The following is a 17113-nucleotide window of genomic DNA, read 5'->3' as shown; positions in this document are numbered from 1 at the left end:
GGGCACCAGAGAGGGGTTTTCTTCTTCCCTGGGGAAACCATCCTTTCAGGCAGCCCAGGTTCAGGAACTGTGCAGCTGCATTCCTGCTGCATTTCTGCCATTCCTGCTGCAGCTCTGCCATTCCTACTGCACCTCCTGCTGCACCTCTGCCAATGCCATCAGCTGTGCTGAGTGGTGACAGGCACATCTTTGGTTTTGCCAGCTGAAATACACAGCTTTGGCTATGCTGGGCCAGAAACACACACCTGCAGCAGAGCTCAGTGCAAAAAAGGCCTGGACATTTTATTTTTCTCCCCTCCTTTTTTCTTATTTCTTTGGAGGATCTCACAATAAATCAACATTACAGTTTTGCAGAAATGCACAGGACATTTATTCAGTTTGACAGAAGTGTACAAATTTTTCAGAAAGACAAAAAGGCACAAAAAGGCACGAAACAGGTTTGTTACTGCATAACACACAGACAATCCCATGAATCTGAAAGCGAAAAGCTATCTGACTTCTACACAGGAAAGCAGTGGAGTTTCAGAAGAGTTCAGCTAACTGAAGCCTACTATTTATCCCCTTTCTTTTCTTCTCTTCTCTTTTCTTTTCACTAGTGAGATAGATTCATCTGGGAAATTTTAATGTGTAAGGACACTTACTGAAATGAGGAACAGTTATAATACAATAACTGATTTAGTGCATCTCTGCACAGAAACTGGCAGTAGTATCAAAATGATAACAGGCTTTGGGACATGAAAAAAACATTTACAGTTAGGTAATTATGCTCAGACCATAAAAAACATCCCCTTCTGAGCAGTTCCTGAGCTAGAAGATAAGGAAAATGACCCAACAGCTAAGGGTATATAGCACATTTCAGTGAAGACTAGAGCCATCATTCTTACATTGCTGTCTTCTCATGTTATATCACAACTATTAGAAGGTTACTGATACACACTCTGAAATCTCAAGTAGCAGACCCATCTCTCTTAGCTTGTCCTTGTAAAAAGAGGACTCGAGAAAATCAACACTATCTTTCACAGTTCTTGGTGGCATCTTTACAATTTCAAAATGTTAGGTCTCCCCTGCTACTCATTGCTTCTTGCAAAGCATTTGAAATCATGTCATAAATTAAAGATTGCCTAACAAAGGCTTCAAAATAACTTACTTGCTATATTTATCATGGGGAAAACGTTGCATTTACTATTAAATACTACCCTAAAAGCCAGATGGTCATAGAGAATGACTACAGAATTTTAGAAAAGCTAACACAGTTACCTTTCCAAAGTGCTACTGAGATTAGAAAACAAGTTATCAGAGGTGAACAATCTTTTCTTCTACTCTGGCTCCACTTTCTGCATCCTGCAGGCTCTCAGGCTGGTGGTTCAGCAGCAGTTCGTCCACCTCTGGTGACTGGATGGATCCCTGGTTTGGAAGGTTTGTCTGGGGACCCTGGGTCTGTGGTGCATTCAGATCTGTAACACACAAGAGAAGAGCATGTGACAGTGCATTTTCTGCCATGGCCACATCATCAGAAAAAGCAAATTCTGACTTTTTCAATAGCACCATGTTCTAGTTTGCTGCATCTGTCTAGAAAGGAAAACATTACTCCAGAACAAATTATACTACAGCCTGGTGAGAGGTACTTTACCCAAAGTTATGAAATCTGTTCAACTAATAATAATAAATGTAGCCATACTTTACTAAACAGACACACAATAATGAAAATATATAAACGAAGTCAGAATTGAGCTGGAGGGAAACACACAGCATATAATCAGAGCCTTTGTTAGCAATAATACAGTTGTAACATGAATACATTTTTCACCATTACACAGAATTTTATTTGTAAGCCTTCCTTTTATGGCTGCAAAAGAATTAAGTGAGCAAAGTTAAAAGTCTACATGGCTGGCACTTACATTCAGCTTTTTCTACCAAGTTTATCTGTTTATTTTCATAAACTGCCTACTCTGTTTTGATCCTTTTGGTGTGACATGGAAAGAAACACTTGCAACCAAACAATAGAACATTATTTCGCAATGATCTTGTTATCTTTCCAATTTTCTCCCACAAATGCAGAATTGTTTTGCAGCATTGCACAATGAGCATTCCTATGATGATCCACATATAGCTTAAAAAACCAAAACAATATGACTACAGTTGGGTTTTTTCCCTAGTCAGCATCCTGTAGCACTTTGGGCCCTCAGGAACTGCATCTCAGTAGTTGGCTTTTCTACATCTGTATTCCTTCAAAGCAACTTTACCATAAAAAGGAGCTGCATAACAAAGAATGTGTACCCTCATGCATAGCGATGAAAAATATCTGTAATGGATATGCTGCAATATTTTTCACCGTAATCTTAGCCTGACCATCTCTTCTATTACATCAGGAGGGTTTAATTTTCATTCTTCCCTCTCAAAAAAGGACTGCAGGAAGAAAGGGAGCTTGGAACTCCATGGTAATGCTAGAAGCATGCAAACCGAGAACTGGGGTTCTTTGAGCCTTGATCATTCATGCAGAGCTGAAGAGACATTTCATGCTTGCTCTGGTCCCTATTTCTCACGTGTGTGGGTGCAATGGAAATCTATTATGACGGATCTATTTGGGTTCTTACGTGTCACTTAACTGGTGGCAAATCGTAGTGACACCTGCCCACATTTAGCATTCCCCAAATATATGTGACTTTCATCAGACTCGCTCACTGAGGCAGGAGCTCGAGGCAAAACAAGTTTTCTGGCACCCTGAAAAGCCCAGGCTCTCTGGCTGCTCCCTGGCATGGGGCGTGTGGAGGAGCAGTGTGGGGTGATTATGCAATGGGCATGTGGGAACACATTATATCACAGCCTCTGCCCTCAGCATCTTCTCCTCTTTGATATTCACACAGCTGGGGGGAGCAAACAGGCTTTGGAGCTGCAGCTCCCAGCATGAGCCACATGCATCTTATTCCTGCTGCCAAGACTGCAGGGTCAATGGCAGGAGCAAGGTATTTATAACCCAGCTTAGTCATAGTGGGATGACACAGAATGTTACAAAAATTAGTCAGTTGTCTTTCTTCTACTGTTTGATACTGGATTAAGTTTCAGTCGTGAAGAAAATCCAGAGTAAGTCTTGATTGCTAGTGATTTATTTGCAATATGTAACAAACAGGACTTGACTCCCTAACTTAGCCAAACAGTCCTGATTTTTTGAAGATGGTGTCTGCATTTATTCCTTTTTGATGGTCATGTTAAAAAAAGATTGCAATTTGCAGCCCACAGAATGCGGCAGAAATATGTGTCTGTCTTTATGAAAACTGGATACATTTGGGTTGTTTATTTATTAAAAAGAGCCCTACTAGCAGAAGTTCCTCAACTTCTAAACACTTACATTTGGGGGTAATTTTACCTACATTAATATTCCTTTTAAGTCCTGTGAGTCTACTCACATTACCCAAGTCATGTGCATAAGAATACCAGGGAGTAAACACTTATTTGAAAGATCTGTTTCCAAAGTTTATGAACTACATAATTTGAGAAGCCTAATTACAAATTTGAAAATACACAGAAAAGAAAGAGAAACACCTTACATGCATTTATTTTCCACCATCAAAACTAAACAGTAATTGCTTCACCAATTAAAAGACTAACTGTTTCCAAACCATTTCTCATTAACTGTTACAACTACAAGGCAGCAGAGCTGAGCAGTGGAAACTGTCAGCATTCTGGAAAAACAAATCAGATCCTGTCACTATAAATGATTAATAAAATAAATGATTTATCACTGGTTTAGCTGCCTTTTTTTTTTTTTTCCTGGTTTTATTTTTCCTAAATACATTGAATCTGAAAAACCTGAACAGCAGGAGAGCACCCAGGAGGTAAGAGCACAGCTGCTCCTGGGGTGGTGAGTGGCTTCAGGCTGGAAAGGCTGTGCTTAATCCAACAGAGGAGGGAAGGGGCTGGCTTTGGATTCACTTCAGGTGGCACTCAACACAGACCCTGCCTAATAAAAGCTCAATGTGTCCCCAAGGCCAACACACTCAGCCTGCCATCAGGGAGGGTGGCTGCTGTCTCTCTGCCCAGTGCCCATGCTGGCAGCAGCTGAGCCAGGAGACCAGCTGGTGTCACAGCCACCAGCAGCGTGGTCTGCCCTGGGAGCACATGCTTGTCAAGTGTGGAAGAAGTGCTAGAAATGGTAACAACAATTTCAGGTGAAGGGAGAGTGAGAAAAGTGGACTGAACTGCCAGTCAGCCTTGGTTCTTGTAATATAAAACAGTGACAGCAGCCGAAGAGCCTCCCCTGAGCTCTCTGGTACAGCATGGGGAAACTGAGTTGCCCTGGTCACCAAGCAGGAGAATGGTGAGAGAAATCTTCCTCTTGAAATGCTCTCTCAAAACAAGGAGGAAACTTCTGAAATCAGACCTGAAAACATCAGCTGCTGTCTACTAAAGAACTCTGAGAGCTGAGGACGCTCAATAAAAATAGAAGAAGGAAAACAAACTGATTTTTTGTGTGGACAGCAAGGCAAAGGGGCTGCTACCAAGAAGTGACATCCAAGAAGCTCTCCCATGCTCCTCTCCCCTGCACCCATGGGAGCTCCCCAGCCCATCTCCAGGCCCATTCTCTGCTGCACTGATGCAAACATCAGAATTCACTATGGATCAAGAGTCAGGTAAGTACAGACCACTGGCTTTTCATGAGCTTCCTTCAATGCAATCCTAATTCATCTATCAACATCAGCCATAAAAAGAGTTCTGTGATACCTCCTTTGTTTAAATTCAGCATTTACTTATCATTTTCTCTGCTCCCCTCTAAGCTACCGACAGATGCTGTCTCTGGCAGGCTGTGTTTGGCTCAACAGCACACCCACCAGACCAGCCCCCGGCAAAAGCTGGGAACAGCCCCTGCCCACACCCTGCCTGCCTGGACTGGGCTCTGATTGCTCCACACCCTCCAGAGAAGACAAACAAAATGACTTTACCTGGCCATAGCCACCCATTTGCTCATTTAGACTGGTTTTGTTTTTTTTTTCATAGTTAGATAAATATTCCCTGGCTATTTCCAAAGCTTTAACAAAACTGTAGAGCTGTAGCTCAGATTCTTCCACAGTCTGCTCTGACACAGCTTTCTGCTCCCTCCCATTTTTGCACCAGCCAAGAGCTGTCAGCATCCCTCCATACCCTGGACCCCAAAATTTATGGGCAAACTGAAACCTCCTTTACCTGTTTGTCACTTACATAAAATGTATTTCCCCTACAATATTCCAGGCGACTCTTTCCTTAAGAACAAGCCAGATCTGCAGCTGCACCATGGATACCCTGGGTAAAAGTGAACAGTAGACCAGAGAATTCCCCTCTTTGAAAGCTGGGCTGGTCAAGCAGCCAAGGCAAAAAAAAGGTGTGCTTGAGGCTGGTGACTAAATATTAGGTAATCTGTGACAGCACTTCAGCCTTTTGGGGATCTGTAGCCTGTGCCACACCTCAGTATTAAATACTCCTAAAGTACATCTTTTACTCCTTTTAATCTCAGCTGAGACCATTTCATTAAATAAAGAAACCCCAGGCATTCCCAGCAGTCTCCCCCACCAATTTTTTTGCAAAAGGAGTTCGAGGCTATTTCTAACAAATTCTGGATCCAATCACAAAATGTCTCACTCACACAAACAATTCTCACTCACACTGTCAAATTCAACACTAAAAACAAGTTCAATTTTTTCCCCATTCCTTGAGTTTAGATCTGGTACCACAAGGACTGCAGCATCAGGAAACTGCAGGGAGGCACTCTACTCTTTCCATACTTTTTTAGACCACCTCAATATAACAACAAAGGCAGATGGCAGGCCTGTCGTATGTGGGATCAGTTCTCATGGGAGTTCATAAGGGGAACTCATTTTTCCAAACAGGATCTGAGTCCAAACTCTGAAAAACGACAGCTCCTGGCTAAAAACTTGGTGCTGTTGTGCAGGAAAAAGAAGAGAGAGAAAGAAAGAGAGAGAGAAAGAAAGAAAGAGAGAGAGAAAGAAAGAAAGAAAGAAAGAGAGAGAGAAAGAAAGAGAGAGAGAAAGAGAGAAAGAGAGAAAGAAAGAGAGAGAGAGAAAGAAAGAGAGAAAGAGAGAAAGAGAGAAAGAGAGAGAGAGAGAAAGAGAGAAAGAGAGAAAGAAAGAAAGAAAGAAAGAAAGAAAGAAAGAAAGAAAGAAAGAAAGAAAGAAAGAAAGAAAGAAAGAAAGAAAGAAAGAAAGAAAGAAAGAAAGAAAGAAAGAAAGAAAGAAAGAAAGAAAGAAAGAAAGAAAGAAAGAAAGAAAGAAAGAAAGAAAGAAAGAAAGAAAGAAAGAAAGAAAGAAAGAAAGAAAGAAGCATTCTGCATCCTAACTATCCTACCTTTTCCACAGCACTAAGAAAGAGGATTAGTAGTATCTCACAAACTGCTGACAAGGTGAAGGACAAAGTAATGGTATTTGCAGGAATCTGAAATCAATACGTATAAAAACAAATACAGCCCATGTACCTGGGGGGGAGTGGGAGATACAAAAGCCAAGTAAACAACTCATTAGTCACGCTGATTCTCACCTCCTGTCTGTTGTCATAGGATGTAAGCACTTCCACATCAAATAAATGCCACAGATTTTCTCCTGCACCTCCTTCACCCCTCCTCTCTCTCCCCCCCAGGATCAGAGCTCTTGATGTTAAGGCTAGAGTGCCCACAGTGAAGATTATGGGAAGGACAGGAGAACCAAGGCACAAAGAAAAAACACTCCAGGCAAAAAAAACCTCTCAGGTCTCTGTGTTTTGAACAGAAAGCCCTTACTTCTACTCCTTTAGCTCTGACCCTGGTTTCACAGCATCACAGGATAATTCAAGTTGGAAGGGATCTCAGAAGGCCTTGTATTCAAACTCCTCTGCAAAGCTGGGTTAGCTCTGAGGTCAGGGCAGGCTAGATACGTTTTTACTTCTTGGTCCTTTCTAAAAAGGAAGAAAAGAGAAAGAGAGAAAGAGAAAAAAAGAGAGAGAAAGAGAAAAAGAGAAAGGGAAAGAGAGAAAAGAGAGAGAAAAAATAAGGGGGTGGGGAGGTGGAAGGAACACACCGCAGGGATTTTGCAGACAATTACCTTGCTGTGTTTGTTTCCGAGATCTGTCACATTGACCCTCTTTACAAAATAAAACTGCATTAAATGAAGAGTGATTTATGCCGCTTTTAGCAACAAATATGTTGAAGAGTCTCAAAAGCACTAACCTTCTGAAACAATAGAGTTGGGTTTTGGTTTTACATATACTTATAACAACTGGTACCAAGTTCATTTGGACTGACAGCTGACACATCAGCTTCAGGCCACAGCTATTTGAAATGGCAGAGCTGCTCTATTTAATCCCCACACTGGCACTCATGCATAATGCAAAGCACAAGCAGACACCTAAAAACCAGTGCTAAGTCTACCGGGTGTGGGATATTCAAAGGAATTCAAGGGTAACAGGCTCTCATTTGCCATCTCAGTTCAACAGCAAAAGGCAGCATAACTCCCAAGGGCTCCACTGAAAAACCCACTGGCAAATCCCACGGCACCTCTTTGTCTCTAATGATGCTCCCAGTGGTTTCCATGCAGATTCATTAGCAACAGAAAGCAGATTCCCCAGGGAACTCCAAGCACCTCGGCCTCTCTCCCTGTCCTCACCATGAAAGGCAGCATGACCAGTTTTGATTGCTTTTTTTCAATGCCTACTAAGACCGTACTGCAGGTTCAGTTGTTATAAGTTGGTGGAAGAAAGGGAACACCATGCAGTGGTACTGGGCACCTGGAATGCCAGGACATCACCCTGGAACAACCAAAATACTGCTGCTACCTATTCAGAATGCAACACTTGCTATAGGAAAGTTATGTGTAAGCCTTGAAAATTTGAGGACAATTCCCAGCATTTTCAGTGGCAGCTGAGATCCCATGTACCACCAACAAACCAGGCCCTTCACACCTCAATAAAGCTGATTTCACAGCAGGAACTTAATTTGGAATTGGCTCTCAAAAAAGCACTGGGAAAAAATACTTTGACCCTAAAGCTACCAAGGAAAGAGGAGCCTAATCCATTTCTCAGCTGACTGAATAAGGCAAGAAAATCGGTCTGGGAATTGTAATGCTGTTATTTACTTTTGACCAGCCCAACTCTGTGAAAAAGCAGCTGCTGCATTTCTTAGGCTAACAAGCACCTTCACGAATAAGAGATCTTTACACAAAAAGCAGATGAGGAATTATTTCAGAAGAGATCCTACATCAATTAGTCTTAGCAGCTTTTGGTGAATTTTTTTGTTACAAGACAGAGAACAGAAGGAATTCAAAGTCTATGATGAATAAGGTTAAGAACATAACTCTTCTCTACATCTGTACATTGGATTTTTGATAATGGTAAAATTACTGGGATTGCCATTATTCTGCATGTTTCTGCTGTTTGTGTAGTTGCTGGCTTAGGCAAAACAATGCAGTTCTGTTTTCAGGTTTTGTCCTCCTAAGTATTTAGAGAAGTTTGGTCTAGACAATTTGGACCTAATTCTTGGCACAGCAAACACAAAATATTATTTATTCCACTAAAACAGCATTTATCATAAGATTCCAGTTTATACTCCTGGTTTTGGAGTAATGTCTTGATGCAGTAATTTTGCTTTTATTAAAGAAAACACAGTGAAATCCCAGTAAACACACTATTTCTAACACTGATGTTTACCAAAGAAAAGATTTTGATGTTCAGATACTGACAGTGTCACTTTGACATCAAATACATAACATGCTGATTAAAATTGATTATGTTGATTAAAATTTTTACCTAGTTACATGGCTATGTTATCAGTTGTATGGGTTTTTAAAGCACACAGGTTCTAAGCTATTTTTGGCACGCTGTTTTTCTATATGCATACCAATAAGAGAGACTTAAAAATAGGTCTGACTCGAAATCATAATTTGTCTGTGCATTAAATACCCACAGTCTCACCTTGGCAGGGCAGACTGCCTGACAGCTGTCTGCTTCTGCTTAATATTAATTTATTTAAGTATGAATAACCTATTAAACTGTCTTTGTGCTAAGCTTTGAAGCTCTAGATGGTCAATTACAGACAAACACGTGGTCCAACAGGTATTCTGCTAACAATGAACACATGTTTTATTGACCTACTTCTTTTTTCCAGCTCATTAAACACAGCTGCACTCAGATGATCAAGAGGAAAAAGAACCATAAAACCCCAAGAACTCTCTTCCTACACAGGATCATAAGGAACGTGACCAGCTGCCGCTGCAGGGCCACTGCCCCACCCAGGGCAGCAGCACACCCACACAGAGCACCTCTCCAGGGGTAGGGCAGCTCTGCCCACTGTCAACAGGGCTGGGGAAGCGTGGAAAATGCCCACAGCCTCCTCTTCCAGGTGTCCAGTGTGAACAAAGTGGGCTGCAACTGTTTCCTCCCAGCCCATCATCTGCTGGAGCCATTTGGCCAGCTGGCTGAAGTAGGAACTGCCATCAGTAGGAAATACTCCTGCTGGAAGGTTTGATGGAGAAAAAAAGCCCATAAAGTTACAGACCCAAACAGCACCTCCAAGGACTCGAGGAACAATGAACCAACTCTCATTTCTGCTGCCAGCCAGCACATCCCTACACTTCTCTCACCCACTGTCCCAATTTGCAACCTGCAGATAAAACACTGCAGTGAGGCTTTATCTCCTTCCCTCCCCCCAAAAAAAGAGAAACAGCCAGCATTAACCCTGAAAAAACAGTCTCTGGAACATGAAGTCATTCCCTTTGAAACAAATAGGGGACATTTACACATCAAAACTCTTCTTCTGAGCTGTTACCACAGACAGATGTTGGTGTGTTGATTAACTCTGCCTCATATTTTATGGACGCTCTTTGATTGTGGGTTTGTTTTGTTGGGTTGGTTTTTTTTTGGTTTTTTTTTTTTTTCATTTTAAAATAAACATGAAATCAAAGACCTTGGCAAACAATCAATTTAGTCCCCAGTGTTTGACCAGTCTTTCAGGTGCAACATAAAGAAGTGTGCTCTGGACTTTGGCAAGCATTTTCTTGAGTAGCAGAAGGGCACAGCTCTTTTACAAAAGCCAAAAGGGGGAGGTAATTTATAAAACACTCAAGCCTCCTCCTAAGCACTTTGGTTTTATAGGGTAATTTCCCAACAACAGACCAGATCCACCACTTCTTACTCATAAAAGCTGACGAGATCAAAACTCAAAGAGACCAGCAGAAGAACACTAAGTCAGTATACAGAATTGCTGCAGGAGAAAAAATCAGGCAAAGCACCTGTTTCAAATCAATTACATGCTAATCTTACCCTTTAATAGAAGCTGCTGTTGTTGATTAATACAGGAAAAAAATACAGGCATTACTACAAGAGTGAGCATCTGAGAGAAGCCTCTTATCTCATAGTCACAGGGATACTTATTCCCTCCTGAGCTCAAAACTGAAGGAAATATTCACTAATTTTTGATTGCATTTTGAGTATTAGCACAGCCATTTTTATTAATTTTTGGCAGGAAGTGTATGCACTCATGTGTTCTTCTTGGAGTCCTTGAAAAAAATCAAGAAAAAACTGGAAAGTCTTGCATTCCCCCAATTTTGCATTGTAAGCATAGGAATTTTCAGTGTGATTGAATATTATTTGAAATTAATGCCCTTTTTAACTGTTTGCTAAAAGCTCTCTGAACATGTAACTGCTGTGAAAACAGTTTGCATAAAAGGTAAAGGAAAAACTGTACATCAAAGCTATAAACCCCCACGATTATCAAATAAGCATTTGATAATGCTTATCAAATTTTCCACTCATAGAAAACACTTGGCTGAAGGGATGGACACATCACCTGCAGCTCTAAATTTCCTGTGTTAAATGCAGGAGCCTTCCTCAGACCTTTGTCCCCTCCCCAGTGGCACTGTGCTTCAATGTCAAGTTGCTCTGCACAGAAGACAGCTTCCCTGCAGTTTTTCTGTCAGCAACAATTATCCTTCAATTTTCAAGTTCACTTAATAAAGAGAAAAAATAAATCTCTTTTCATCCTCCCCAAATACCCTGCTTCCCCTATATTTCATATATTCTTTATCATATTAAATACATTCAATTACTTTTAAAGTACATGGGTTCAATTTTTCTACAACAGACCCTAAAACAAATACAGAAAAATCCTATCTATTTTTATATCATTTATGTTTCAGCTCTAGATCAGATTTCCAAGGAACACTCAAGGAATCTCAGCAGGTGACTGTTGGAAGTCTTCCCATTTGATTAAACTATAACCAACTTCCATATCAGCACCAAGGCTCCTCCTCTCTACTGTCCCACTAAAAATCTACACCCAAAAGAAAGTTTTCTACAGCATCTGGCAAGGGAGAGCAAGATACTCCATGAAATCTCCTCTAGCAGTTTGGCAACAGCCAATGAAGTTTATTGGAAGGCAGTTGGTTGCTTCTGTTATGAATACCAGCAGAAGAAGACAGACAATCTTCCCCAGTGTCCTAATAAATATTTAACAGTAGATGATGCTGAGGAGGTTTCATATTACTAACACTTCATTATTTTTGCACAATATGCTACAGGCCATTTCTTGGAATACGTAAAGTATTATACTAAATAATTTAAATGAGATTGTACTTTTCAGAATAAGCCAGACAGATCCACTTGGTGATTCAGCTACATGGTTTTACAGGGTGTGTTGGCATGCTCAGTATCTTGCAAAATTTGATCATCCATAAATAGCTTCTCTCAGCCATTAGAATGAATTATTTATTTACACTAGTGCATCTATTTCAGGCTCTAACTTCATTACAAAACATACACAAAATATTTTAATGTACTAAAGCAGGGCACTGCAGCCAGGTCTCTACCCATAGAGAACATTTCCCAAGCAAAACAAAGACCTCCCAAGGAAACTTGTTGACATCAAACAACCAGCAAGACAGTTGTTTTGTGGCCCTTTTCCTGAGAGATCCCTTCTTTCCCTGCAGACTTGCTATCCAAGTCACTTCTCTGTACATCCCTGAGCTGGATTTCAGGATCCAACTCACTGTAAACCAACTGTCTGGCTTAAAACGCTTTGCCCATGGTTTTCTGCTTTGAAGTGTTCTCCTTTCATCATCCCTCTGCTTCCCTGAAACCTCTACCTGCTGGAAAAATCCAATCTAAGTAGAGAATAAATCTGCATGTAAGGGGGATCATCCACACAATTCCAATTTCATTGACACCAGTAATTCCACCGACTCCACAAACCACTCACTGAAGTTGGTGGAACCGTAAGTGTGAGAAAAATGAGAAAGATTCAGCCATCATCCTGTTGCTGTTTAATAAGTCTGCAGTCAATGAAAGCCTGAATGTGGTCTGTAGATTTACACCAGCACCAGTGGTACCTCAAAAGACAGGGGCAGGCAATCTCTTTTACTCCATTTATAACCTTAATGATGTGCACTATTTTAAACTTCCCTCCACAAATGAATGAACTCTAAGTGAGAAGATAATAGAAAAAATAAAATCAGACAGGCATTACACAGGATAGGCATTACTTACATTAATGTACAAAATAAAACCAGAATATCATTAGCTGCCTTAATTAAAGGGTTATTTTATAGTGCTGCATCCACTGTGGTTATTTTCAGAAAGGAGAAGAGTGTTTTGAGATGAGAAAATCAGTAACAGAACAACAAAATCTGACTGCTGGAGAGGTGAAAAGCAAGTGTTACTTGAAATATACTAATTGCAGATGACATACAATGACATATTTTTCACTTTGATATCACACTACCATGTGATTTAATCCCTTTTGCCATTTGCTTTAAACAAACAGCAGCATCATTCCTAAGAGGAAAAAACCTTCCTCTCTAATTCATTTCCACCAAGTATCTCAGATACACAGAACTCTTTCAGCAGAGCATGAAAATCAGTGTTTTGTGGTATGGAGAAGACACAAATTTGCTGTTTTCTGTTGCAGAGTCAAAAGTAAGAGCTTAATTGTTCTAAAAAATTAATGAGATTATGAACTTGGAAGATGCTGGTGCTGATGTTGCTCAGCTTCATATTCTTATATATTTCCATTTAATTTTATTCTCATTTTAACTTACACTGAGCACTGAATGGGTTCTGTGCTCACCTGTGTAGCCATCCACACTTAGAGTAGTAGGGATATGTTGAACACAGAAAAATCAATTTGGAATTGTTCTCAGTGTGGCATTTACCCAATTAAAAAAGACCAAAAAAATTTAAAGTAGCTCAAAATATCACATCTGCTCAGGAGGCTCCCTGTCAAACTGGGAGGTCCATGGGTCATATTATCCTTTGCTTTTTAAAAATTTCCCTCTTCCCCTCTTCCCAAGTGAAGAAAAAACAGAAAGAATTTGCTCACTCTATGAGACAGTGAAAAAAATGACACTATTAAAAATATTAGACACACCAGAAAAAGAAAAATAGATTGAAACATATCTTCACATGCAATTCTGCACGTGGTAAGGGGCTGGCCTCTCACTGACTACAAAGGATGCTGTTGTAAAGTGTGTGCTGTATGGGACAGTTACATTCCAGCTCAGAAAAATCAGAGGTACTCAGAAGGGGCTATTTCAGCAATACCAATATAAAAATTAACTCACAACAATCACGTATGCAGACCTGTGGTGACTTTTTTGGGGATGTTGCTAATCATTATTTACCAGGTTCCACGTGATGAAGGCAATCTTACTCAAAAAAGTCCTCGACACAGGACGCCATCAGCCACCTCCAGCACTGGCAGCAGTAGCTGTGGTATCTGAATAAGGCCCTGAGTTACTGAGGTTTTCTCCTTGCCAAAATCCAATCTCCAGTTGGAAGCACAGAAAAACAGCTTGTATCATTTCAGGTGGCTTTTTAACACTGTAGTGCAAGGCATATTTCACCTGTTTTGTATCACACTTGCACCAGTTTTACATTGTATATTATGTCTCTCCTGACTGCAACAAATTCACCTTAACACAAGTATGAGAAAAGAGCCAGGCCTATTGTTATCAGCCTCCCTGATGCAAACATGGATCAGGTATTTTTATGCAATGTCATTATGCCACAGCTTATGTTACTTAAGATAGCCTTAGTGGTAGTTTAACTCCTGCCAGAAACCAAGCCCCACACAGCCCCTTGCTCACTCTCCTACAAAAGGATCAGGGAGAGAATCAGAAGGGTGAAAGCTGGAGAACTCATGGGTTGATAAAAAGACAGTTTAATAGGGAAAGCAAAGGCTGTGCACACAGGCAAAACAAACCAAGGAATTAATCCAGTGCTTCCCATGAGCAGACAGGTGTTCAGCCATCTCCAGGAGAGCAGGACCCCATCATGCCCAGCTTAGTTGGTTACTTGGGTAATGGTTACTTAGGAAGACAAATGTCATCACCACAAATGCCCCCCCCTTTCCTGCTTCTTTCCCCCACTTTATGCACTGAGCTGGTGCCACATGGTCTGGAACATCCTTTGGTCAGTTTGGGGTCACCTGTCCTGGCTGTGTCTCCCCCCAGGCACCCCCAGTCCCCTCCCCAGTGTGGCAGCACCAAAAGCAGAAAAGGCGTTGGCTCTGTGCAAGCCCTGCCCAGCAGTGACAGAAACATCTCTGTGTTATCAACCCTGAGTTCAGCACAAATCCAAAACACAGCCCCATACCGGCCACAATGAAGAAAGTTAACTCTAACCCCAGCTGAAACCAGCACATAGACAAAAAATGCACTGTTCTAAATGCCATCTAAATCAGCAATGGGAAACCAAAGCAAATTAATCTCATATACAGTTTTAAGAACAGATTCAACAGAGTAATCACCATTAGCAAAATCTGCCTTAAGCAATAGGAAGGAAATTTCATATAAATTATACGGAGTTACAGGATACTACACATTGTTTCTGGAATTCTTGCTTTTTCTGTTGCAAATGAAATGTTTTACATCTCTAGAAACCACTTACTTTGATGAAAGCCACTATAAATGAATTATTTTTCCAAACTCAAACTATCTCATTTGCTTATATGCATACATGTACAAATTTCTGTCCTTTAAAAAAGAATGAAATTATATTAGTCACAAAGAGTCCTATTTTTGCTCCTTGGGTTTGCATTTGGCTGTTTATGAAGATCACAGGATCTCCTATGTTCCTCATAAAGATTTAAATAATGTTTTTCACTGCATCACATATATAGATCTTTCATACTAAATGTCTGAGGTAAAACCTTCCCACTTTCAAGTTTCAGCGGTTTTCCAGATCAGTCACTTCTCAATTCCATTTCTGTAGCTACAGTGTATGAATAAATGAATTTAAGGTGGCAGCAGCAAACAACGCTGTTCACTTCAAAGCTTAAAAGAATTAAAATTGCACTGATTCCTGAAATCAAAGAGGTGAATCCATAGGTAAATCCTTAGGCATCACTTTGGCTAGTTAACCTGACATGTCAATTAAATGCAAGACTAATTTATGCAATTCTCAGTCTAGTCTGACACAAAACCTATACTTCCCCTCCTTCCTAATTAGCCAAAGTACTTGCTTCTTTCATGCAGATAATTTCATAACCATTACTGTAAAGCATTAACACATTTTTCTTTCCATCATATTTTCCTCCTGTTGACTGACACACCTTTTTTAGCGAGGTTACTTATGCCAGTTTCAGCTTTGTGGGAACTTGCCTGAAGGTCTTTATTAAAGTTCCCTCCCATACACATAAAACAATGATACATAATCATGATGTTAGCTATGTGAAGAGACCTATGTCTTACCTTAGGAAATATGAATGGAAAATTATGCACTGGAGTAATGTAGCCATTTCCATTTCTGTATATTTATGAAGCTTAATTGAACAGTACTTAACATATGGTAGAATGCAATGTGATTAACTCCTTGGAAACGAGTTTAGATGGTGCTTCTCTTTAAATAATTTAAGGGGGTTTTTTTGGACAGAGCCAACTTCTTACAAAATGCCTAATAATTCTGGGAAAGTTGATCAAACTCAAGAAATTCCTTTTGTGTACACAGAAAATTTTAACTATATATTCGGTCTGGCCATGCATGTATGTGGTACATGGCTATATGCAGAAAACCATACCCAGTATTTGTTTCTTAGTTCTATGGTGACTAATTATTTAAGAATGTTTTTTTCAAAGATGATTATGAGACTTTATATGCAAAGCTAGTTGGAAAATGCATGAAAATGCATGAAAATGCATGAAAATGCCATGAAACATTCATCCCCATGAAAATACTGAATATTTCAGCTAACTATTAAGTTCTTTCCCTCACTGCATTTAAGTTGATCTCCCCTCAAAGTGATTGGAACTGACTATATCCTACAGATGTGTCAGAAAGTGGAGGCACAAGGTTGGAGTTTTTCTGAAATTCCACTAAACCCCCTGGGGAAGAAAACATGACCAAAAACACTCAGGAAAAAGGAAATCAGTTTCCTACTATGAAATGTTTGTGTTGCTCAATTTGATTGACATTGCTTAGGAACAAGTGATTTTTGTAATTTCCATGTGCAGAATCCCCTGGGGAAGTTCAGCACCTTTCTCATTCCCCAGTCCCTCCCTGTACAGGGGTCCTGATGCAAGACAGAATCATGCAGACTCATTCACTGCATGATCAGAGCATAAAACTCATGTCACCTTCTGAACCACACATGCAACCATAGAATGTGATGTCCCATCTCTCTGGGGGGAGGCTTCCAGCCCTGCCTGCCCCAGCAGTGCAGTGGTGGGCTTCGCCTGAAGCCAGCATCACCTGAACCATCAGAATGCTCCAAGGATTTACTTCCCTCCTTTGCATAAGGTGTCTTGTGGCACCACCCAGGCAGTAACTGCATATTTTGGCAACACATCAGAGAGACTTACACTGACCTCTTGGGCAGGCTCTGTAGCCAGAGCTTGTCCCCAAGGGTGCTGGGGCTGTCTTGGTGCCCTGTTACCAGGTCAGGATAAGGATGTCTGCACAGCATGCATTGACAGCAGCTGAACACAAAGCTGGTCCGTTGTGTCTTGAGACACAAAAGCTCCACCAGCATATCTTAGAATCAGTGCAATTAAACTGGTACAAGCCAGTTTAATTAAAAAAGATGCTCTCATGTGGCCTCAACAGAAAGCATCCTGGTTAGCTTCTATCTGTATGTTTGCCAGTGCAAGCTAAGCCACTTTTGAGAGGTTTA

General features: G+C 40.6%; 1 protein-coding gene across 1 annotated transcript in view; it reads right to left on the bottom strand.

Moving 5' to 3' along the window:
- Window positions 1-346: 346 nt before the first annotated feature.
- The window catches only part of ARHGEF28 (Rho guanine nucleotide exchange factor 28), a gene marked incomplete at its 5' end in the record, with an annotated part of 93562 nt that continues 76795 nt past the window's right edge, over window positions 347-17113 (bottom strand). Inside the window, 1 exon segment of the mRNA XM_083884264.1 lies at window positions 347-1454. Coding sequence (XP_083740390.1) covers window positions 1294-1454 — 161 coding nt within the window. The 3' untranslated portion in view covers window positions 347-1293.

This window comes from Zosterops lateralis (assembly GCF_965231275.1).
Source record: "Zosterops lateralis genome assembly, chromosome: Z".
Classification (NCBI taxonomy): Eukaryota; Metazoa; Chordata; class Aves; order Passeriformes; family Zosteropidae; genus Zosterops; species Zosterops lateralis.
This window is presented reverse-complemented; position numbering and strand designations above follow the sequence as displayed.